At 41.4% G+C, this 25276-nt stretch overlaps 1 protein-coding gene across 1 annotated transcript in view; it reads right to left on the reverse strand.

Annotated features, from left to right (window-relative positions):
• Positions 1 to 18606, reverse strand: part of GLP1R (glucagon like peptide 1 receptor) — a 107666-nt gene extending 89060 nt beyond the window's left edge. The window contains exon 1 of the mRNA XM_079969296.1: positions 18140 to 18606. Coding sequence (XP_079825422.1) covers positions 18140 to 18229 — 90 coding nt within the window. The 5' untranslated portion in view covers positions 18230 to 18606. The remainder of the gene's footprint in view (positions 1 to 18139) is intronic.
• Between the last annotated feature and the right edge of the window lie 6670 nt (positions 18607 to 25276).

A 25276-nucleotide genomic window follows, 5' to 3' on the forward strand; every position in this document is an offset into this window, starting at 1 on the left:
TTAATGTCTGGACAAAATATAAAGACTTATTGGAAAATAAAACTCCGAGGTGGCTATCGCCTCTGGAAGCTAAGGCCCGAAAAAGACTCAATATGGAGGCCAAATGGCCGAAATATTGGGAAATTCTAGAAAAAGACGGAGACAATTGGAAATTGCAGAGTTTGGAGAAAATGAAGGATAAAGTGCGAGACTGGTTACACTACGCTGATTAAGGAAGTTTTTAAAAATGATAAAAAGTTAGGGTTCCAGGTGGAGAAATCGAAATTGGAAACAGAATTGTTAGAACCTAAGACTAAGGTACTTTCAAGAATGTATAACTTGCTGTTAAAATGGAACACACAAGATGAAATGGTTAAATCGGCTATGATAAAGTGGGCACAGGACATTGGGCACAATATTATGTTTGAGGACTGGGTAAGGTTGTGGACCACTGGGCTGAACTTCACTGCATGTAATGCTTTGAAGGAAAATATAATGAAAATGATATATAGATGGTACATGACCCCAGTTAAACTTGCCAAAATATACCATTTGTCTGATAACAAATGCTGGAAATGTAAAGGAAATGAAGGAACATTTTTTCACCTCTGGTGGACATGCCCTAGAGTGAAAGCCTTCTGGGAAAGATATATAATGAGCCTTTCTCTTGGGTATGGTCGGCCAGATGGTGACAAAAAAGGATAGAACTTTTTTCCTGTATGCAACAACAGCAGCAAGGATACTCATCGCCAAGCATTGGAAAACTCAAGATTTACCCACACTGGAAGAATGGCAGATGCAACTGATAGACTATATGGAACTGGCTGAGATGACCGGCAGAATCCGAGACCTGGGAGAGGAGAGGGTTGAAGAAGACTGGAAGAAATTTAGGACTTATTTACAAAAATATTGTAATTTGGTTGAATGTTAAGAAGGATGCTAGATCATAAATAATTGACCACCACTAAACTAGATGGAATTAGGACGATAAGTAGATTGAGGAAAATATAAACTATTTGGAGAACTATTAGACTATATTTAAAAGAATGGGACCTAAGAATATAAACAAGATGACAATTTGCTGGTTAAAATTTAAGACGATGTAAGTGGGAGCGGGAGATGTGAGGGAGTCCAAAGAGGTTTTGAAAATATGTTATGATATATGCTATATTGTTGATTATTTTTGCATTTGTATTTAAAAAATCTTAATAAACATTTATAAAAAAAAAAATAGAATATGCAAGTTGCTTTCTGGGGATGTTGCATTTGCTTAGTGGTGCCTGTTCCCTTCCACTATGATCTGACTAATTCTCCTATCTTCTCTCTCCTCCAAAGGAAACTAAACCCAGAACCTGGAATTTCTTCTGGTTTGGGAAGCAGAGCGCATTTAATGCAAACAAAAGTATGCAGACCCTACATATTATAGGAACCAGCTCTTAAGGGCCATGAGGGCTTCGGCCCCCACAAAGTCAATGGGCATTCCCATGCAAATGGTGTGTGTGCGTGCGTGCGTGCGCGCACTGTGTCATGTGATCATGTGGGGCAGGACTTACCTGGACCCCTACAATATTTTATTCAAGTTGGCACCTCTCCTACATACAGAAGTCAATAACATGTATTCAGACCTACACCGGACCTTTGTGGGATTACATGCTGGATGATTTCCCCCTCCATTTCTTACTTCTTCATTGCCTGATTCATTCTTCAGTATGTAAAAACAAACATAAAACCAATACCAAATTCAGTCCCATGGATTTAGTTTAAAATGTTTCTGAAAGGCTCCCAAGCTACAATACGATCACAACAATCCATCAAAAGGGGAAGGTTTGCCAGAAAAGAGTTTGATGGTCTTCAGCTGGGGTATTGGGACCTGCTACCAGGTCACAGCCTGATCTATGGTGGGTTGTAGAAGCAGCATGACCCCCATAAAAATGTAAGGTAAAAGAAAAAGAAAATGGTTCCCAAATGGTTTAAAAGGTGCACCCCCAGGTGGGAAGATGGTGAAGACTACTTATATAAGTCAAGTTCAGCATGTACATTTTACAGTACTTTTAAAACAAAGGCAAGAATCAATCTGAGATCTAAAACTAAGAGTTTATCGATGTGGAAGGCTAGGTAAGAAATAGCTATAGCTGAAGTACTCCACCCTCTTGGGCAGAGACTGCAGGGAAGTCCTGTCTTTACTGTATCTACTCTGTAGTAAGCCCCCAGTTCAATGGGATGTACTCCAAGGGAAGTGGGCAAAGGATAGCAGCCTAAACAAAACTGAACAACTAAATGAATTGCACCACTACAGAATGAAATGAAAATTTTGAAGGGAAAGTGAAATTGCGGAACAAGAGTCCACTTTAGACAAGCGTTCTGAGGAATGTAAAAGTCAAATCTCCATATATTAAAAAACTTTCAACAGAAAAGAAAAAGTGCTTAATAAAGTAGGAAGCTTTTAATTTTGGAGCCAAAGCAAGGCCATGTCTTCTTTGCTCTATTTATAACAATATCATGGCTAATATTGTTGACAGATGTCTCTTCCTTACAGGAATATTCTGCATGTCACACCACATAGTGCATTACACACATTTCTTTTATGAGATGAATGTATTTCAAAACAGTATTTCAACAATTGGCATGCTTCTCTGTTAGGAAAACAACATATATAACAAGCCACAAATCTATCAAAAGTGTGTTGCTGTACTTTGGCTGAATGATGCTAACCTTGCTATCATCCACAGCACCTGCAGTCCAGTTTTATTCAAGCCTCATAATGAAAGAGGCCTGTATTTAGGCAGCACTATCAACTCACTATCAACAACACTATCAACTCTTAAAAAGCAGAGACATCACCTTGCCAACAAAGGTCCGTATAGTTAAAGCTATGGTTTTCCCAGTACAGGGATACCTCGGGTTACATAAGCTTCAGGTTACATACGCTTCAGGTCACAGACTCTGCTAACTGAGAAATAGTGCTTCGGGTTAAGAACTTTGCTTCACGACAAGAACAGGAATCGGGCTCCGGCGGCGCGGCGGCAGCAGGAGGCCCCATTAGCTAAAGTGGTGCTTCAGGTTAAGAACAGTTTCAGGTTAAGAACAGACCTCAGGTGGGTGGCATGCTTATTTATGGTATGACAAAAAGCGAGTACATAAAGGTTTCGAAAACCACATCATAAGGTCTTTGATAGAGGTTTGGGAAAAGTATAAAAATCTGTTGGAAGCAAAAACTCCGTATTGGTTGTCACCACTAGAGGCGCTGAGTGTGAAAAAAATCAATATGAAAGGGGGATGGGCAACATATCAGAATCTAATAACAAAAACAGAAGGTAAATGGAGGCTGAAGTTGTTTGAGGTAGTTAAGGAATATGTTAATGATTGGCTGCATTATTTGCAAATCAATGAAATGTTTAAAAAAGATCTAAGATTAAGAGGCTTTGAGGATAAAGAGTCGAAATTTCAGAAAGAAATAATAAATAGTGATTTTAAAATTTTGGCTAAAATGTATAAGGTATTATTAGAATGGCATACAAAGGATGAAGAGGTAAAATCGGTTATGATTGACTGGGCCAAAGATTTTGGATATAATATACAAATGGAGGATTGGGAGAAATTATGGAAAGAAGGTTTAAAATTCACTGCATGTACAACAATAAAAGAAAATGTGATGAAAATGATGTATCGATGGTATGTAACACCAGTGAAGTTAGCAAGGATGTATAAAGGATGTAACAAATGTTGGAAATGTAAAGAAAAAGAGGGTACATTCTATCATATGTGGTGGGAGTGTAAGAAAGTAAAAAGCTTTAGGAAATGATATATAATGAATTGAATAAAATGTTTAAGTACACTTTTGTTAAGAAACCAGAAGCGTTCTTACTTGGTATTACAGGGAACAAGATAAATAAGAAAGAAAGGAAGCTATTTTTATATGCAGTGACTGCAGCAAGAATATTGATGGCTCAGAAATGGAAGCAAGAGGAGCTACCTACACTAGACGAATGGAGAATGAAGATGATGGACTATGCAGAACTTGATAGACTGACGGGAAGGATCCGAAACCGACGAGATCAGAGATTTATAGAAGATTGGGAAAAGTTTACAGAGTATATGCATAAATTAAGTGATAATCAAATAACGCTTGTAAGTTTTAATGAAGCTCTGTAAGAAGAAATGTTAGAATGTGAGTAAAATAAGACTTAATCTATAAAAATAATGGAAGTAAGGTTTTAGAAATGTGTAAGAAATTAAGAAGGGAAGGAGTATCAGTCAAGTTGAGGGAAGTCAAAAAGAGATGTATGATTTGTATAAATTTGGTATTGGAAAAATTGAATAAAAATAATATAAAAAAAAGAACAGACCTCAGGAACAAATTAAGTACTTAACCCGAGGTACCACTGTAGTGATATATGGAAGTGAGAGCTGGACCATAAAGAAGGCTGATAGCCAAAAATTGATGCTTTTGAATTATGGTGCTGGAGGAAACTCTTGAGAGCCCCATGGACTGCAAGAAGTTCAAACCTATCCATTCTTAAGGAAATCAGCCCTGAGTGCTCACTAGAAGGACAGATCCTGAAGCTGAGGCTCCAATACTTTGGCCACCTCATGAGAAGAGAAGACTCCCTGGAAAAGACCCTGATGTTGGGAAAGATGGAGGGCACAAGGAGAAGGGGACGACAGAGGACAAAATGTTCTCGAAGCTACCAACATGAGTTTGACCAAACTGTGAGAGGCAGTGGAAGACAGGAGGGCCTGTCGTGCTCTGGTCCATGGGGTCACAAAGAGTCAGACACGACTAAATAACTAAACAACAACAATCAACTCAAGGGAATTTTAATTCAGGGGTGGGTGGGTGCAGGTGTGAGAGAGCGAGAGAGAGCATCTACTTCATTTAAATTGAATCATGTACTGATTATTTACCCCCCTTGAGCAAAACAGGAAGGAAGCTGGGGGACAAAACTAGAATTAGTTGGCTCTGTCTGTCATTGGCTCCAATTCCACCTACAGTTGACCTCCCCTCCTAATGCCCTACCAATCCCCAACTGGCACCAGCCACCACTGGACAACCCTTAAATAATACACACACATGCAAACACAAATCCAGGCTTGTTGGTATCTGGTGCAGATCAGCATAAATACCTTCCCCTTCAATAAGACAGCCTAAGCTCCCTTCACAGATCCCCGAGTGAAAATAAAATCCAACGTCAGACACAGAGAAGTTCAGTTCTGAGAACAATTGTGGCCTTGTTAGATTCTCTTCCAAGTAGCAAAAACACTCTGTAGCCATTCACACCCCCTTCAGTTCAAGGTTGAACACTGTTTTTCATAAAAGGACAATAAAATAACACATAAGGGAGTGAGAACAATGAAAAGATTGGGACTTTATAAGGGATGCACTAGTCTGGGGCAGCCCTAGCACTCCTAATTAGGCTGTAGGGAATTAAAACTCTAAAGTCCCTGCACATCTCTCTTTAGAAAACCATTACATTGCCCAATTTAAGTTAAGTTCTGTGCTGCTAACTGTTCTATTTGTTATCCGTTATAAAGGGGAGGAAAAGAGCAAGAGTGGGAGAGTTTCTGACATACACTACAACAAAGTTTGCAAGAAATAAGAGTGGAAAGGGAACGACAACAAAGTGGAAGCGTTCATGGGGATATACTACAAAACCTCAGAGAAATCAAGACCTAGAAGCAGTAACAAGAGGGGGAAACATAGGCATAGAAGATGAACAAACAGCAATGAAATTCAATCAGCAGCATTACAGTGGAAATCTGAACAACGGTTGACTAATGGGCTGTTGCACTAAGAGCAATAAAAGCAAGGATGCCATCAACAATATGTAGCAAGAGCATGTAGGCTCTCTATGCTAACATCAAATGCCATTCTCATCTACATTTGGCATCTTACATGTTGCACAGGCTCACCAGGCCAAGCAATGAAAATGCAAGGACCCAGTGACCTCCAACAGCTGCAGAGACTACAAAAGCCACCAGTCAAGAAATTGTGCCCAGGCTTGGTAGCAAACAGTTGCCCCAAAGCACATGTGCAGTGCCTTTCACTTTCCACTAAGCAAGTAAAGCCTGCTCTGCCTGCCCATACAGTGTGAAGGAGAAGCACTCATGAGACAAGCAGGCATTGCTCCTCTGCAAGTCTGACTCCAAGTACATATCTTTAGAAATTGGACACTGCTCGCACCTCTCTAGATAGCATTCCATACATTAGCTAGAGATCACAGACCCTGGTTCCTAAAACTCACTCCTAATTTTTCCCAGTTCCCATCCCACAAGTCTTCACAATTAAAATGCCACTATCTGTAGATTTCCAACACTGCTGCAATAGGTAGGGTCTTCATTCTGTATATCCAACTCTTCAGAACATATGGCTTTGTTTGTGCCAGAGCGCAGTCTGTGAGAAATCTGTTTTTAGCAGAAGGCTACAAAAAAAGTTATTAGCCTTTTTAACCACAGAATAAATTTATTCCAACCTAATTTAGCTGCTGTGATGCAATTTCCCACCTGACCTCTTCTGCAGCTTCTACTAGATAGCCAATTCCAATTTGTGCCTAACCCCATTTCACATGCCAAAGCATACATAGGAATAGGCAGGAAGTTTCACAATGCATTCTTATTTTCCTACTTGCCAGGGTACAAAGCATCCATGCCATTGGTGGGCTTGCAAGTGATTTTGTAGAAAGACTGGCAATAACCTCCTTCCAGCTACCAGCGGTAAGAGTGAGCACCCATCACAGGGGGCATGAGTAAGAGCCAGTCCTCCCTCACTCAGTTAGAGACTGAACAGTTCAGACACAGAGATTCAGGATCGGAAGGGAGGACACCAGATAGGAGCATGCCTTGCCAAGACCCCATGAAAGAATCACCTTGGTGCAACAACAGCCACTTAAGACTGGTTAAAGCAGGAACAGATCCCAGCCCCCAACATCCCTGCCCTTTTGCCATACTGGTTAAGGCCAATGTGAATACAACTTCTGAAGGGCTACAAGTTTCCCATATGGTCTGAAGATGGGAAGATATAGCCATTAGAGTTTTGCAGGATGGACGGACACACAGCTGTGAGTTTTTGAAGGGTGAATAAGACTGACCAAGTAGGACACTGGTGAAATCATCTTGGTGGACAGTTGTCCTCTCTGGGAATCTGAGGCAGAATAAGCAGTTGTGTTATCTGCACTCTGCGTGTGTATTTATAAACAGAAATAAACAATCACTACCAAGTCTCCAGTGCTCACTCTCATCTTGGGATGGAAATCTGTCCAATATGCTTCTCTCAGTTTCTCATTTTTCCAGTTTTGTGTTCTGTTCACTTTTCTGTATCAGTCATCATCTTTTCTTACTTTAAGTCCTCATGTAAATCCTTAGTTTGTAAGTCCTAATGTAAGCCCTTAGTTTGCATTTCTCTTCATACATATTCTTGTATACAATCTTATCTGATGTAGACATTTGTGCAAGCTATTTTCCTTAAAGCTATGCATCTTTTTGTTATTCTCCTGAATAAATGCATCTTTACAACACATTTTCACCTAAAACACATTTTGGGGGGCTTGAGAACAAAATTGCACAATTTGAAGAATGCAGATATTGAAGAACAGCTGCACTTTGGCTTGCATACCATTTTGAAAAGTGTAAATCAGGCAGGTTCATGTTCAAATGCAATTTGAGCTAAATTCCTTCTGCATCTAGAAGGAAACTAAACGCTGTAGCATCAACCTCTGAATTTTCACACAGTGAGGAGAGGTTGAAGTTAGCAATGCAGAAGGCCTTCCGATATGCTTCACCAGGCAGATTTTAAAAGCAAGTCATAAGAGCAACTTAAGAAAAAACGAAGCTTAGACGCAAGAAAATAAGTTTTACTTTTGTGAAAGGGGAGGGCTTGCAAAACGAACAACATCCGTAAATCATATTTCAGTGGGTACACAGTAGCAGAGATACAGAAAGCTTCTCCATACAGAGCAAATAGTTGCCAATGAAGAAGGCAGCCACCACAGGGAGCCATTTAGAGGGGGCATTGTGCTACTATTTGTGCAGACATGACCATCCCTGTGTCTGATCCGTCTTGCAGTCAATCATTCTAGCATTCTATACTTTTGCTCTCTGCAAACTCCCAAATCTCTTCGTTATTGGCTTTCACTGTGTAAGAGTGAAAAAAGATGTTTCCTTTGCAGAAGCAAAAACCTTACTTTCTGAAAGGCATTAAGCTATATCTCAATTGTTTGAGGAATTTAAGCTTCTAGTGCTAACGTATTTGGCAATGCTGGTTTAGCATTTTGGTCCATGACATTGCACAACCTTAACTTGTGTTGTGCTTTAAATCGTGCCACTATCAATACGTCTAGGTTAAAGCACCTAACATAATATATATACTTTCTTGTGCTTACAGGAAATGCATTCACGGCCTGGAATCTGATGCAACTAATGGGCTGTTTATTACCGTAATCCACAGCCCACAGCAACAGTAGCAATACCTAAAGTATGAAACCAAATGGCATTGTACACCTTGCTACTGCATAATAAGTAAATGCTATTCACAACTATTACATCTTCCATTTGAGCTGCCACAGATAAATACCAAGTGATATTGCTGGTTGTTCCCTCATTGCCCATCACTACAGCTCTTGTGTTAAACATGTGAATAATAATTCAGTCCTCAAAAAAACCAATGCAGTTGTGATGTCCTCATTTTGGTGCAATCATTCTGGCTGCAAAAGAGCACTCGTTTCATTATATACTGCATAAGTCTTTGTTCCCACTGAAGGCCTAAAAAGAACATTTCATGCCAGAATTACCATCTCTTCCATCTATACTTTTCCGCTCATTGCTAGGATAACTAGTTCTAAGGAGTACTTCCCTATACAGCTTAGGACCAGGCTATCTGAAAGACCACATTACCTCATACAAATCTGCCCAGGCTCTGAAATCTTCAGGGGAGGCTCTTCTCTCAGTCCCACCACCTTCACAGGGATGCTTGGTGGGGACACGGGAAAGGGCCTTCTCAGTGGCTGCTGCCAGACTTTGGAACTCCCTTCCAAGAGAAATTAGAAAGGCTCCCTTCTTGTTGTCCTTCCGCTGGCAGGACAACAAAAAGCCTGTTCTTATTCCAACAGGCTTTGGATAACTGATTGTTTCTAATGAAATAGTTGGTGCTGTGATGTTTTTATTGTAATGATCATTAGGTTTTGTCAGGGAACTGCCATCGGAGCCAGGAGAGGAGGTAAGGCGCAGCAGCGATGCAGGAGAAGGGCCCAGTAGGGAGAGAGAGCTCACTTCCTCTGAGGAAGGAAATCGGCGTGACACCAGGAAGAAAGGGGAGCCTGGGAGGACTCCGGAGAGAGGGCTCCAAGACTCTTCCACAGAGACCAGCAGGGAGAGCATAGGACCTCCGCTGGGCACGCCCACTCTGCGCAGAAAGCTTCCGCGCAGGGAGGCTAGGCGGAGACTTGGTGTCAAAGAGCTTTTATGCTGGAAAAAGTTCAGGAAACGCCCACTGACGGATTCTGCCAGTGACTGACACAGCCACAGAGTAAGGGCTGTCCAGCCAGGGAAAGGTTTAGCCAGGCAACGTTGCCTAGAGCAGCAACCACTTACGCACAAGCAACCCCTATTCCCATTACAGGTTTTAATAGATCTTATATACATAATGCATGCACACACACATACACACACACACACAGTTTAATTGCTTTTTAATGATTGCTTCCCAGTGTTTCAACAATACAGGTGCAGCAGCACCATATGTTTTTCTAGGAACATGTCTCAAGACATACAGAAAACATCTGGTACTGTTTGCACCTGTTCCTGGGCGCAACTGCTCATATGAGCTGATAAGGGCCCCACTCACAAGTTTATGCTTGAGAGAGGTCAATACCTTACTAAAGCGGTACTAACTTCCTTTGAACATCTGTCCAGATATTATGCAGAATGCTGCAGAGAGTCAGCTAAATTAGCAGCAGTATATATATATATATATATCTACATGGTGTTGCACTCATTACTAAATAGATCAGATTGTCCTGTTAAACTGGCTGTTAGGCTAACTGGCTAAAATAGCTTTCTAACACACAGGGATTTCGACTAGCAAAACTATTATCTGTAAGAACAGATGAAACAATCTGCTGCCCCAACTTATCTTTTTTTTTTTTTTTTTTTACATACTTCAGAGGAGAAGGAGAACTATAAGATCACTAAACAAAGGGGAAAGGCTGACATTCAAATATATATATATATGTTTTTGCCAATATCCAGAAAATTGTGTGTTGAAGTATCCTGCTCACCTCCAACAATTATTTCTAGTTTTATACAAATAAAACTCTTGAGATGTCAGGTCATCTGACAGTTCCAGGTGGGAAGAAACAAGCAAGGACAGACATAAATCCAGCAAGACTTTAGCAAAGTGCCATTAACTTAGATTCAGTTACAACAGGAAGATCTCATGCAACGGATTCTGGCTGCAGATTTGTGATTGCTTGATGAGCTTCCATTAATTTATTTTTTATTTAACCTTTCAAAACAAGTAATTTCTCAAGGCAACTTAACAGTTACTATCTTAGCGGTAAGATATGAAACCAATATCTAAAAATGTACCACTTAAACCAGCATAAACCATTCCTGAGCAGACCAATGAAATCATATTGAAATTTAAAACAGAGCAACAACTGTTTAAAAATCTAACTTGCTTCAACAAGAAGCAAATTAAAACAAATATCTTTAGAAGCAACCAGAGAGAGAGAGCAAAACTTTTATATCCTACAGTACTTTTCTTTTTTGAACCCAGAGCAGTCTTGGATTGGGACTCTGAGCTCAACTGAGGGCTTTCCCTAAGTTTATCCTTCCTCCTGTGGCCCCTTGTTTCTACTCAAGAGTTGTCCCCTTCCACAAGCTGCTTCTCTTCACAGTGCAAAAGATGCAGCCTTGTGACAGGAGGAACAGGAAATGGTCATGCTTCAAAACTGATCCATTTATTACAGCTTTCACCAACTTGAATCAGGATGATGTATATATTAGCACGCATTTCAGAATACAAGGAAAGCAACCATGCATAACTCTCACTCTTGTCAACAGGAATTAACTATTTGCTATTCACTGGCAAGAACTGAAGAAACGTATGTCTCCGATGGGAGGCAGCAATTGTACAGGGCCATTTATAAATGCCTCTGAAACAAATACACCTCTCCATTATTTGTTAGCAAACATTCATTGCTTTGACAGAAGGAGCATTTATGTCTTGGTTTCCTTTCCCTAAGCACTGGGAAATTACAAGCAGAATTTTTGCATGTTCGGTTTCCTTGAAGTTAAGTGTTATTATTACTATATTATAATCTGTTTACAAACTTTCCTGCTTAGAAAGAACAAGGAGACTGCAAGTACACTAACATCCTATGTCTTTCAGTCAATTGCACAGTGGTTGTGAGCACTCCAAATCTGGCAACAAGCAAAGAGATAAAATGACAGCGACCAAACACGCTTACTTTGAGCAAATGTGTGTAGACTAAGGAGTCTCAGCAACCAAAATAAAGGAAAAGCACTGTAACCTTCTGAGCCGAAGTGGACTGTGGATTTATGCAATTTCCCCACTCAAAAGTTTACAGCGTCACTTTTAAACACTTAAATTACACCTGCCTGCCTTATCCGATGATTAAAAAACACAGGGTGGAGACACTCACAGCTCTTACTTGCTACCTCTCCTTGATATGTGATTGCATTTTATTGTCTGAAAGTGGTCTGAAAAGAGCCCTGTGATGAAGTATAAACTTTAATTTACCAGTGCACCAGTTTGTGGGGAATACGCCATTTCAAGCTCATGTATACTTTTTTTTGGCAAAGATGTCATTCTTTCATCTGAAATGGGACTCCTGGAAAAATAAGGATCGCAGAGATAACAGCAGTTTGACCTACAATGAAGATGGTATTGATTTTGCCTAAAAGGGGAATACAGTCAACAAATGGTCAGCAAATGACTGACCAAACCTGTTAAAGTGAGAAACCGGGACACAAGTTATAGTCCAAAGCTGATAAAAGGGAGAGCAGACAAGTAAAACATGAAACTGTTAAATAAGGAAAATTATGAAAGTATTCAACCACCATAACTGAAGAGACATGCTGTCAAATACCTGAAATTCTTGATATATAACAGGGGGATAAATTAGTAGTATGCCATAAATCTCAATTTCTCTGGGAGAAGACTAGGCACAATGTAATAAAGGTGTTGTGCCATTTTTGACATTTAGGATTTGACAAGCAAAAGACATAGCACCTTCATGCTCAAGAGCAACCAAGCGAGTAAAGCAGTGAATACTTAATTTTCCCTTAGGAGATATTGGCAGTCTTATTCTCTACTTAAAATTTAAGAAAACATTTGCCGAAGCTGAAATTTGCACAACATTATCATGAGACCACTACTCAATGGTGTGCGTATTTCCATTTGCAGATAAATTTCCACTACTGGTGTTTAAAAGGACATTTGCATTTAAATACTTTGATGGCAATCTGGAGGGTAGGAGAGAAACCAATGGCTGCCAGTTACAAGAAAGGAGATTCAGACTAAACATCAGAAAGGTCTTTCTGAGAGCTGTTCAGCAGTGGAATGGACTCCCTGGGCAGGTGGTAGGCTCTCCTTCATTGGAGATTTTTAAGTGGAGATGGATAGTCATCTGTCATGGATGCTTTAGTTGAGATCCCTGCATTACATGGGGTTGGACTAGATGACCCTCAGGGTCCCTTCCAGCTCTACAATTCTGCGATTCTATAAATGCTTACATGCCACTTAAATCAAATAGCAGTGGGCATGATTACAACTTTACTTAATATAAGAAAACATAACGGTTTAAAGTGGTACTGACAATGTGTGAAACTTCCTGCAGAGTTTTACTCTTTAGTACAGATGTAATTTATGAAAAATTCAAGCTAAAGTTTTTTGAATGACTTCTATCAGACAATGGGAAGAAGCAAGTTATCATGTTAAAACACAAGAGAAAGCGTGCATGAGAGAGAGAGCTCACCCACTGACTCAAAGCTAAGATCCTTCCTTACTGATGAAAGATACACGTTTTCTCCTCTCAGCAATTTAAAGAGTTGCCCTAATCTTTTATTTATTTATTTTGTCAACCGATAAAGAGTTGCCCTAATCTATAGAGTGCAGCAAATATATGAATTCTCCACCCTTCTATACTGATTTCTCCACTTTGAAACGGCCGCTCCACTTTAACGTTCATTCAGAGGACAGCATGAATAAACTGTCCAAAAATGCATAACGCTAACAGTTTGATTACTAAAAATGCTTATAAAAATATTCACAGTACACAATGGACTACAGGTAGAGAAGGGACTACAGACAGAGATACATTATGTTCCAGGAATACAGTGTTCAGTATCAATTTTTGTGTAGCTATTGTGAGGACTTCACAACTGAATGGATCTTGAACAGAATGGATCTTTAAAGTGATCTAATTTACATTTATTTTAATTCTTCAATGGCACAATCCAATCAGGAATGAAAAAGAGTTAATAGCATGGTCAAGTCACCTCAACGCATAAAATACAGTTAATACACAAGCTGTCCACGTCAAGAAGTCTAGAGCTTCTCTTCATTTCCTCCCAGTTTATTCAAGATACCTTGCATACCACTGATTGAATGGGTTAATTATTGGAACAGCAGAAATATCTATGAGGAGCTCCCCAGAGACAACAGAGCACAATAAATGCAGTTAAGTGAGAACATTTCAAGTTGAGCAGTACATGAATGCGAATAAAGTACAGCATTAAACCAACAGATGTTTGACGTATATTACTTTGTTAGAAACATTTAAGGAACTTTAAACAGAAATGGAAAAGCAAGCAGCATAGATGGATGGGTTTCTTGAAATTTTCCAATAATTTTGCCAATAAAGCTATAAACCAATGCACACCTACCTGAGAGAAGTCCCACTGAATAACCATGTATAGAATTGAACTTAAACATATGGCTTAGAGAACAAGAAAACTTTGAAGTGGGCAACTACCTGATCAACAGCATCTTTTGAGGTATGTATTTTCCGTGGTTAGTTGCTACAGGAATGAGCATGATCTTTATTCAGTCTTGCATGCATTATGGAGTTTTCGAACAAGCTTTCTCTTCATTCTCACAGAGTACCATCCAGCCCAATGTTATCATTTTATAAGTCTTACTAAATTCAACTTTAAATTGCTCGATTTTGCTGGAATTGTGTTAGTGGAGTATAAGTTATCATATTCTTTGCTTTTTAAACCCTATGTTGGGCATCTTTAAAAAATGGAAATAGCGAGTTGTGGCAAATATTTAAAGGATATTTTTATAATAACCTTCCCTTCTTTAATGTGCAGCTCCCTTTTGAAGAATCGTGTTATTAACTCTAACATATTGAAAACTTTTTATTACAACATTAAGAGGCTACTATTATTTGGTAAAACTTTTGTTTTTTAAAAAAATGATCCCTCATTTTTGCAGTATAGTAATATACTGCAGGTGACAGAATGAGGGCACATTAATAGAAACCAGAAGACACTGCACAAGTCTAACTCAGGGCAAAGCCACCTGGTCAAGAGAAGAAATGCAGAGAGGCTTGGTTATAAAACTGCACCAAGAGCTCACGTAATTCTAAAGAAGAAAGTGCCTCTTTCAAGTCTGTCTGTTGAGCAGCTCCTTGGGTTGCCTACAGCAAAAACAGTATCTGCCTAGCCTATCTTCCCTCATCCTCAATGAGGCCTTGTCACAGAAGCTTGCATCTTAAGATTGCTCTCTTAAGCAAATGGGACAAAGATATGAGTTTTTGCTTTTCATTCTGCATCTTCTCATTCTGTTCAATCCTTACTGTTGAAATGGCCTCATTCTGTCACCTGCACTACTGTGGTGGCGGCAGCCTCCTTCTCCATCCTTTATCTGCTCATTTTGTAATTCTGTTTCGTTCAGTCTTGGACCCATGGAATACTAATGAAGGATCCATTGAAGTATGCAAGCGTGTGTCATTCTTCTTCCACTACCCCAATGACACCATTCCTGCCATATCCCCTCTAATCCTCATCATCGAGCTCAGAGTCTCACTTCCTCTTCATAAAACAAAGCCATTTCACAGGCAATTATTGTGCTTGACCTCAAGGGCCAGACACCTCCTGACAAGCAAGGGGGACACTGGAACTTGCTAGGTCAGAAGATATTCCTGAAAGCAGGACAATGACTGACCATTTATGAAATTATACATTTTATTTATTTTTAATAAACCTATGTTGGTGTTTTGCAGGAGAGGGACCAGAAATCTCTTCAACATCTCCACATGGTGCAGTGGTTAGACTAGGACAAAGAAGACCAAAGTTAAAACCCCATTCAGCCATGAAACACACTAGATGATCATGAGTTAGTCAGTGTCAGTCAACATTATCTACCTCCATAGTTATGTTGAAGAGAAAATAAAGGGGAGAAGAGCCAACTATGCTGTTGTGAGTTCCTTGGCAGAAAGACAGAATATAAATGTAGTAAATATATAAATGGTACCGCTACAAGACCTTGAAAGACCCCCAAAAGGTTTTATTTAAGGCTAAATACTGAAGGTACAGAATCACAAAAGAATATCTCAAGTACTCTTTCTACATTGGTGGCAAAACTAATAAAGCAAAATTATACATTTTGCTGATACTCTCTCCCATTCTTTAAAGTCATGTATTTCAACTAGCAATTCAGTCTTGGCTTCATGCACTGCCTATTAATGCTTTGAATAAACTCACACTGCAGCATAAACATAACATTCTATTTACGGGGAACATTATCTTCAGACCAACTAACTGAACTTCATGATACTTTACTGCCCATACTTTTAAAAAAATAATCCCTCAGGATCTTTTCCAGCACACCTAGTTTGAAAGCTCTTTCTGGATGCTGTGTCAACCAAGAGGATTGGCAATAATTTGCTAACAGCTACAGTATAAATAACACAAGTAAGGAGGTTTATTCCATTATTGCAAAACCATCTTGTTCTCTTTTCTAGCTTTTTCTATGGGATGCATGCTTTTTTTAAAAAAAAAAAAAAGTCTGACCACATAATCTACCATTTCCTTTTGATCAACACTTACAATAGGCGCCAAATTCTACTGGCAAAGAGGCACATGATGCTCATATGCAGGTGTCAAAATGTCCAGAATGTCTTCAGTTGAATCAAAACTGGTACTTCAAGGTAAATGAAGGTAAACCATGATTCTTTTAAGAAGTTTAAATTTATGTGAAGTTGCTGAGACCACAAAAGATTCTTGGCCTGTATGCACACTTCCTTGGAGGAGAATCCCATTGCATCTTTCTCATGAGCAAAAACATCCATTAGCTGCACAAAGCTTAGCATTTTTAGGTATTTATTTTCAGGTCCGTAAAAATATTTAAAGTCACAAAGGTAAGAAATTTTACACTTTTAAAGAAAACAAAAAGCACCCACAAATTCATAAGCATTTTATACAGACTTTGCATGTACTTAAAATATATTCAGCATCACACCTTCCCAGTTCTGAGAATGCTGAAACCCAGCACTGAGACTGGTACGGATAAGGTAATGATGCGCAAATAAGGCCATTCAACACCTTTTTGAAAGCCCTATAGTTTATTCTCCACTAGCAAACAACACAGTCCCAAACAATATACATGGGTACTTGTCTAAAATCCCTGGTAGAGGACAAGGATCCTGAGATCACATTAAGGGTAGCAAAATTCTGTGCAATTGCCATAAAACTTAGGGAACAAGCTATGCTATTATAATGATTAAGGCCCTAAATGATAATTTTAGGTTATATGTTAGTGACTAAGTTTTAATGTACGTATTTTTTAAATGTTGCCCCTGTTATACCTAATTGCAAATTCAAATGTATCCCTATCATGTTTTATGACTTCCTTGATATTGTATGTGGGCTGGAACTGGTCTGTGACCGAAGTAATAAAAATTCATTCAATTCATTCATATTTGGGTACTGTATACCCCAATGCAGATGCTGCTTGAGTAGCCTATATACAAACTGAAGCTGTCTTTGCAAGTTCACTTAATTCCAACCAAGTCCCTGACACAGCCCCATTTACGGCCAGCTAATCTGAGCATCCCACCCCGAACAGTCTTCTAAAAGTAATGCCACACACAACAGCAGACACCAAGAGGCAGAGTTGTGCTTGTAAGGCTGTAGGAAACAGCTCCAGAGTGAACTATAGCAGAAATGCTTCAGCTGGGATCAAGTGGCTTTTGTTTAAGAGCGCCTGACACCCAGAGAAATCAGTCCGCCGGTACTCTAGGAGAAGTCGGCCCCCCTTTTCATCCCTGTGCCAGGCATGGGTCTATTATATTGTCAAGATTTTGAGATGAGCGCGTCTTTGACCAGTGGAACACTCAGTTTCTGAATGCTGCTTTGCGATACCGGTTGCAAACAGCCAATTGATAAGCAATGATTTAGAAAAAAAACAAAAAAACTGTAGATCGTATAAACTTTTGACGGTGGTTGCAACCCCGCCAGCTTCACAACTGAACTCCCCCACCCACCCACCCACCTATTGCTCAGATATATGCAGCATAGCCCGGCTGCCCTTGGCCTACGGAAGGAGGAAAGCGGCAGAAAGGAGAATGGTTAACTGCCAAGAAATCCAACTACGTCGAGCTCCTCTGCCCTCGCAGACCGAACTGCCTGAAGACAAGGGAGTTGTCCGAGAAAGTGGCTCAAAAGACGACGCCAGTGGCGTAGCGTGGGGGGTGCAGGGGGGGCCGGCCGCACCGGGCGCAACATCTGGGGTTAGGGCAAATCCACGGGTTAGGGGGCGCAAATCCACGGGTTAGGGGGCGCAAATCCACGGGTTAGGGGGCGCAAATTACTTGCCTTGCCCCGGGTGCTGACAACCCACGCTACGCCACTGGACGACGCTTCCTGATTTTGCTAGCTGGGGGTGGGAGCGAGAGGGATCGACGCCGGCAGCCCTAGCGCTGTGTCTTGGGGCAAATGGTGCTTCTCCCCCCCCGCCCCCCCCTTCTTCCTCTCGCACTCGCTCGGGGCAAGACCGCGGAGGGAAAGCCGAGCAAAGACAAGCAAACCCCGTCGAGTAGTAGTAGTAGCCAAGCTGCAAGCCGGCCAAGCGCCCTCGGTTAGAGCGCTCAGCCCCTCCTCGCCTTCGCCCCGCGCCCTCCTCCCCGTCCCGACTCACCCGCCTCGAGGGAGTCGCTCCGCCGGTGGCTAAGAGCAAAGCCAGAGTGAAGCTTTTCCAGGGAGCAGCCGGCGCCGACGACGGAGGCATGTCTCTGCCGCCGGAGTTGCCCCAAGAAGCGCAAGCCCCGGCAGCCGCCTCGGCCAGAGCAACCGCAGAGCCGGGCAGGGGCGAGAGGCCACCTCAGGCGCGCAACCAGGAGAGCGCGAGGGCGCCCAGCGGCGGAGTTGGAGTGAAGTTTGGCGCGCGGGCTTGGCGGCATTTGTAAGCTGGGCGAGGGGGCCGCCTCGGCGCGGAGCTCAGCCCCCGCGCACGCCTCGCCAGCCAATCGCTTCCAGACGCAGGACGCGCCCCCAGCCGGAGTTCGGACGGCGAGGAAATGCGGCGCAGCCGCGAGGCGCCCCCTGCGCGGCTGCCCTGGGCAAACGCCTCACAAGCGCGCGTCCCTCGCCGCCACGTGATCGCAGACGCAGCCCCGGGCTTCTTACTTCGCGCTACCTGTCCTTTTTCCCATCGTGCCATGGCTACCCCTTGGGCACCGAACACAAGAGCTCCGTAGGTGTTTCCCCGCCGCTGGCTTTTCGCCTCGGGAAAAGCTTTCCATCTGCTGGTTGCTTCTTGAGAGCGCGGAGGGCCGGGAGGAAGTGCGACCTTGGGACCCACGAGCCCCGTTTTGGGTTGTACTTCTAGGCGCGATTGGAAAGGATAGGAGAGTGCAGCCTTGCTGGGAAGCAGGGTCCGTTTCTCCTGCTAATCTGACAGTGCTGCCTGCTTCTTCTGAGTAGACCTACAGAGGTTTGCCACTGTAAGTGATCTGGAGCAAACGTCTCACAAGCCACCTTTAGCCTTCAGTCGCCAGTCCCTTCACACAAACAAAAGTTGCTTTCCATATGAGGAAAAGTTGCAATATTTGGGAGTAAGGGGAACATGGTAAAGGTGCGTAAATATGACGTGGAGAAAATAGAGTAACATTTCTCCCTCATAATGTTAGAGCTTGGGGCCTTCCAGGGGAGCTGGTGAAGTTTCAGGACAGATAGAAATACAGTGGTACCTCCGGTTAAGAACTTACGTTCCGGAGGTCTGTACTTAACCTAAAACTGTTCTTAACCTGAAGCACCACTTTAGCTAATGGGGCCTTCTGCTGCTGCCGCACCGCAGGAGCACAATTTTTTGTTCTCATCCTGAAGCAAAGTTCTTAACCTGCAGCACTATTTTTGGGTTAGCAGAGTCTGTAACCTGAAGCGTATGTAACCTGAAGCATGTAACCTGAGGTACCACTGTACTTCTTCACACAGCATTGTTAAAACCGTGGCATTTGCTCCCATAAGATGTTGGCCACCAACTTGGGTGGTTTTCAGAGCGGCTTAGAGAGATTCATGGAAGATAGTCACTATAGCTAGCATAACATGTTCTCTCTTCGCTGAGAAGCAGAATACCAGCTGCTGGGAATCACACGTGAAGAGAGCACTGTTGCATGCAAGGCTTTTTTTGGTAGGCTTTCCATAGTCATCTGATCATTAGATCCACGATCCTGGATCAGGATCATTAGATTGGCCTTTGGCTCAATCTAATGGCTCTTATATGTTTGTATTGTTCAAAACTCCGGGGTGGAGTTAGGTGCATCAGGAATGGTTTTGAAAAAAATATATACTGTAAAGGGGTTTCTGGTTTAAAGCAAAAACAGAAAACAAAGTAGAGCCCAAAAGTCTGAAGTCTACCCACCCCATGTCTGCTCTCCTGGATATAGAAATGGTGGGGACTGAAACTCAGTTAGATAATTTTAGATGCTGGACATAATGGTCTTATGCACACCCATTCCTTTAGGTGGTAATGTGTATTACTTCACTTTAAAATGTGCTACAGCAGTGGGCCTATCTGCTGAGTAGAGCCCTGGATGTCTGCCTCACAGCTCCTCAATGTAGATTAGCAGTGAAAGACTGATTCTGTGCTCCAGGGAGGCCTGTGAAGCCTCCTCATTCTGTTCACAGGTCCCAAAGATCGATGTAAACAGGTGCATGTTGAGTTGATGACTGCATTGTTGCACAGTTGTCCTAGGCAGGGAGTTCCATAAACGAGCTGTTGCAACAGACAAGGCCCTAAGCAACTCTCATGCATCACCCAAAGGTAGAACCACAAAAAACCTCAGCAAATCTCAATGGTTGAACTGCCACACATGAATTATAGCTATGGAATGTCCATTTTTACTTCTTTAAAAAATGGATCCACTAGACTTGTCTCATCAGGATGCTTAGTTTGAACTCATGGAGCTTTTCACCATATAAATCACTGCAGTGTCTGCTATTACATGGACTTCAGTCATCAAACTGTCTTTCAGTGAAAAACAGCAAACACAACATATTAAATATTTTTAAATATAAAATGCTTACATGTGCATTTTTTATCGTCCACGTGCATATTATATTATAATTTTATGTTTGTCATAAAATTATGTTTTTATCATACAGAAATGTAAGTATACTACTTAGGGATTTTTAAGTATTAAATGGTTAATCTTTTACATTTTTTTAAGTTTTATGTTATTTATGCACTGTGACTTGCTGCTGTTTTTATTGATTTTAGTTAGTAATTACTGTAATCGTTAAGAGTGAAGTCCTGCTTAATTGTTATTTGATGATATTGAGAGTTAATTTTATTGTGTGTTATTATATTCTAATGGGTTATTGAATTTTATTTGACATAAGTTGTCTATTTTAAAGTTATGTTTTTGTTATGACTTTTGTATTGAATCAGATTATTATAAGGTGTGTGATCTTTCATGTATATTTTGTTGTTGTAAACTGCCTTGTGTATAATAATATAGAAAGGCGATATACAAATTAAAAGTGAAATGAAATGTAAAGTTGTTTAGAAATGCTTTTATATAACTATATATGTGCCATATATCTCTGTGGCAAATGAGTGTTTTCTACAGGTAACTGCCCCTAGGGAAGCAGGATTAGCTTCTTGCCCCAACCACAGCGACAAATGTCACCATCATACATAATGTGTGAAACAGCTCTCAGCAGAGACTTCCTGACACTTTTTAAGAACAGTCTCCTAAGTCTGCAAAAGTAAAATATCAAGTAATTGTTTGCAGAATGCATTCACCATTAAATATCAACAAAACCTGACTTTTTTTTGCACTGAGAGAAAACAGACAATTATATTGTTTTGTTTGTTGAGATGTGTATCTGAAAGGGATGGAACAAGTTGACATACAATGATGATAATGCAGCCTATCCAGAATATTGCATTGAATCAACTCAATTAAATTAGTTTGACCCTAACATCAGTTCTGATGGGAGTATTCAAATCTAAAACACAGCATGGAAACATAATATTCGAGTTCTTTACTGCAACCTTGTATGTGTCATTTCAGTTGAAACGAGTGGTGATAAAATTGACATATTTGTTTAACAATGAATATATCAACTTTAGAATAACCATGTTCAGGGTTCACTGGAACCTTGGGGACTGAGAGCTCCAATGGTGTGTCCCATCTGCAGTTTCCCTAGGTCCCTCAGTACCATTACTGGAGGTTGAATAGGAAGCAAAGGAGTTGGTGTTCTGGTAGCTGTTATGGCACTGAGTGTGGGCAGTTGAGAGTAGAGAAGTAGGGAACATGTTCCAAATTTTCCCTCCTGCGCTCCCTGGCTATTTTAAATGTGTGCTTCCTGCTCATTTGGGGATGGAGGGGCATGTCATCTAGAAGTACATCTTAGATCAGGGTTTTCTAACTTGTGGCCCTCCTGATATTGGACTCCCAGCTTCCACCAGCCCCAGCCAACGGGGCCAATGAGCCTGGTTCCAAATCCCAACTTGCCTGCAAACTTCACTGAGTGGTCTTGGGCTGATCACATTCTTGCAGCCTAACATCTCTCACAGGTTGTAGGGAGGAACCAGCTATGCTACTTTGGAGAAGAGGTGGGATATAATATAGTAGATAAACACAACCAGATGATTTCAACTCAGAGGTAAGTCCCATTGAGTTCAACGAGGCTTCCTGCTAGAACTGCTCTGCAGCCTAACAGTCTGTCTACCTGGCTATTACTCATTGGGACCTTAAAACATCTCCATGAGTTGGCAAGGTACAGAGGTTGTCAAAGGTCAGAAATGACACATTCCCCTTTCTAGAGAGAGGTAGGCAGACGCTGTACACCAACAGGCATTATTAAATAATACAAGGTCAGCTTCGGCACATTTTGTAAAGTGATACAGGCTGTGATAGAGAATTAAGTGCATAGCAAGAGTGAAGAATATTGCAAGATGCTTGTCTCCTAAACATGTCGGTATAGTCAGGACTTATTTAAGGAAGTACCAACAATGGTGAAAACTTCAGAAGCAGGGCACATGTCAGGAAAAGGCACCACATAAGGTGCACTGTAGAACAATGTGCAACATTTTTAGTGGCAAATGGTTAAAATGTTGACCATCCTGGCTGAATGCATTTTTAGCACTTCAGGAGGTGCTTTAGATTGGGGAAATAGCAAGGGAAAGGAGGAATTAACCCCCATTTCATGGCCCCAAGACTCCCAATCAAATCCAAAGCCCTCCCCAGCTGCATGTAGCTACAAATAAAATTGCTGGGAGATCCGATCATGGACCCGACTGTAAAATGTCTGGTTTAGTCCACACTGTGGCTGCTGCTCTCTTTATCTGAAATGAATATAATGTAATGTGAACTGCTGGTTTTTCCTCCCATGAGCCTCGGTATCTGAAAACTGTTTATGGTACAGAAGTATATTATTATTATTTATTATACATATTCCACTTGTCCTTCAGGAAGTGTGGAGCAAGTGGGACTTCCACACAGGTTAAAGAGCGCTGCTTAGCTTTAACAGAGTAGTAGAATCATGCAATCTTCTGGCTATTCTCTGGGGCAATGTGGTTTAAGTTAATCAAAAGCACATTTAGAAAGATCAAATAGAAATGCTACACTTTAATTATAGCTATCAAATAGCCATTATCTAATAGCAGAAAACAGGCTCAAGTCAGTTATTCTTAATGACCAGAATAACACAGGGCACTTCTCTGTGGATGCAAGGAGAACATCGAGCAATTTAGCAAATTGTGGGAGGCATTGATGAAAGGCATTTCAGCTGTGGTGGGAGTATGTTTTCGGTTTCTCTTAACTTCATCAATTGACCAATGTGTCATTGCTGAAAAGCTTAATTCCGCTTCCCACATCAGAGGCAGTGTAAGGATAAGAACAACTTAACTGCAGAGATTCGGTCAGTGTGCTTATTCTTAAATATATTGCCTTTGATGTAGAAAGTTAACTAAAGAGTGCCCAAGTGCTAACTGAGCACAATCCAGCAGAAGTTAAACATTTTAACCTTCCATTGATTTTTAACTCCCATTGAATCTTAAAAGCATGTGCTTAATTGTCTACTATTTAAGTCAATGGGACTTTGACTGGATGCTGCTCGCTGAAATTCGAAAAAAGAGAGGTGTTCTAGTCCTAATTTATTTTAAGAAGTATTATCCAATATGTTGAGATAGCAGCAATATTTTCCCCCTTGAGCAGATTATTGGGTTAATTCAGGATTCCCGTGATTTATGGCAAGAAGAAGCCATTGCTCTGACTATGAACTGACAAGGGAGAAGTTACTTCCTTTCACTGAGAAACAACTGGCAAAGCAGTTTCTAGAAAAGATGTTTCTGAAACAAAGCAACTAACTTACAGGTTAAATATTCTAAAGTCTAAGATAACTTTGCTTGATAAACAATGCCATATTTAATTCTGATATAGTGGTACCTCAGGTTAAGTACTTAATTCGTTCTGAAGGTCCGTACTTAACCTGAAACTGTTCTTAACCTGAAGCACCACTTTAGCTAATGGGGCCTCTTGCTGCTGCTGCACCGCCGGAGCACAATTTCTGTTCTCATCCTGAAGCAAAGTTCTTAACCCGAGATACTATTTCTGGGTTAGCGGAGTCTGTAACCTGAAGCGTATGTAACCTGAAGCATATGTAACCTGAGGTACCACTGTACTAATTTTGCCATCATAGTTAATCTGATAATCGGGACAACCATTTACTATGTTCAGATATTTATCCAGAGCTTCGTAAACCATGGTTTATGGAACCACAGATGAACTCTCCTCCGATTTTCTCTTTCATCCCCCAATCATTGTACTGGCTTCAGTGTGGCGACCCTAGCTTGCATGAAACCACAGTTCCCCATGCTGTCCAACCTGGGAAACTCTGTATCAATGTCAGTTAGTAAGACAGGATTAGAAGCCAGGATCAGATCAGAGAGAGACCCAGTCCTGACTAATCTAGTTTGTTAAACAACATTATGGATGTTATGGGGAGCTCTGGTTTGATGTAAGCCGGGATCTGCACACCAAAGCTAGTACATGCTGAAAGGAGGGAAAGAGGTATCTGAGGGAAGAGTGTGCAACCATGGTGCTGGTTTATGCATAAGGGAGTAAAGCAGCCTTATACAGTGGTACCTCGGGTTGCAGACATTTCAGGTTACAGACTCCGCTAACCCAGAAATAGTACCTTGGGTTAAGAACTTTGCTTCAGGATGAGAACAGAAATCACGTGGCGGCGGCAGCGGGAGGCCCCGTTAGCTAAAGTGCTACCTCAGGTTAAGAACAGTTTCAGGTTAAGAATGGACCTCTGGAACGAATTAAATTCTTAACCTGAAGTACCACTGTATTTAACACCTCTTAGTAGCAATAGGCAACTATCTAGTTCAGTGTGTTGTTGTTGTTGTTTAGTCGTGTCCGACTCTTCGTGACCCCATGGACCAGAGCACGCCAGGCACTCCTGTCTTCCACTGCCTCCCGCAGTTTGGTCAGACTCATGTTTGTAGCTTCGAGAACACTGTCCAACCACCTCGTCCTCTGTCGTCCCCTTCTCCTTGTGCCCTTAATCTTTCCCAACATCAGGGTCTTTTCCAGGGAGTATTCTCTTCTCATGAGGTCGTCATAACCTTTATATGCCTGTTGTCTTTGTCCATGGAGTTTTCTTGGCAGCGATACTGGAGTGACTTGCCGGTTCCTGCTCCAGGTGGATCACATTTGGTCAAAACTGTCCATCTTGGGTGGCCCTGCACGGCATAGCTCATAGCTTCTCTGAGTTATTCAAGCCCCTTCGCCACGGCAAGGCAGTGATCCATGAAGGG

Source organism: Podarcis cretensis, assembly GCF_951804945.1.
Source record: "Podarcis cretensis genome assembly, chromosome: 3".
Classification (NCBI taxonomy): domain Eukaryota; kingdom Metazoa; phylum Chordata; class Lepidosauria; order Squamata; family Lacertidae; genus Podarcis; species Podarcis cretensis.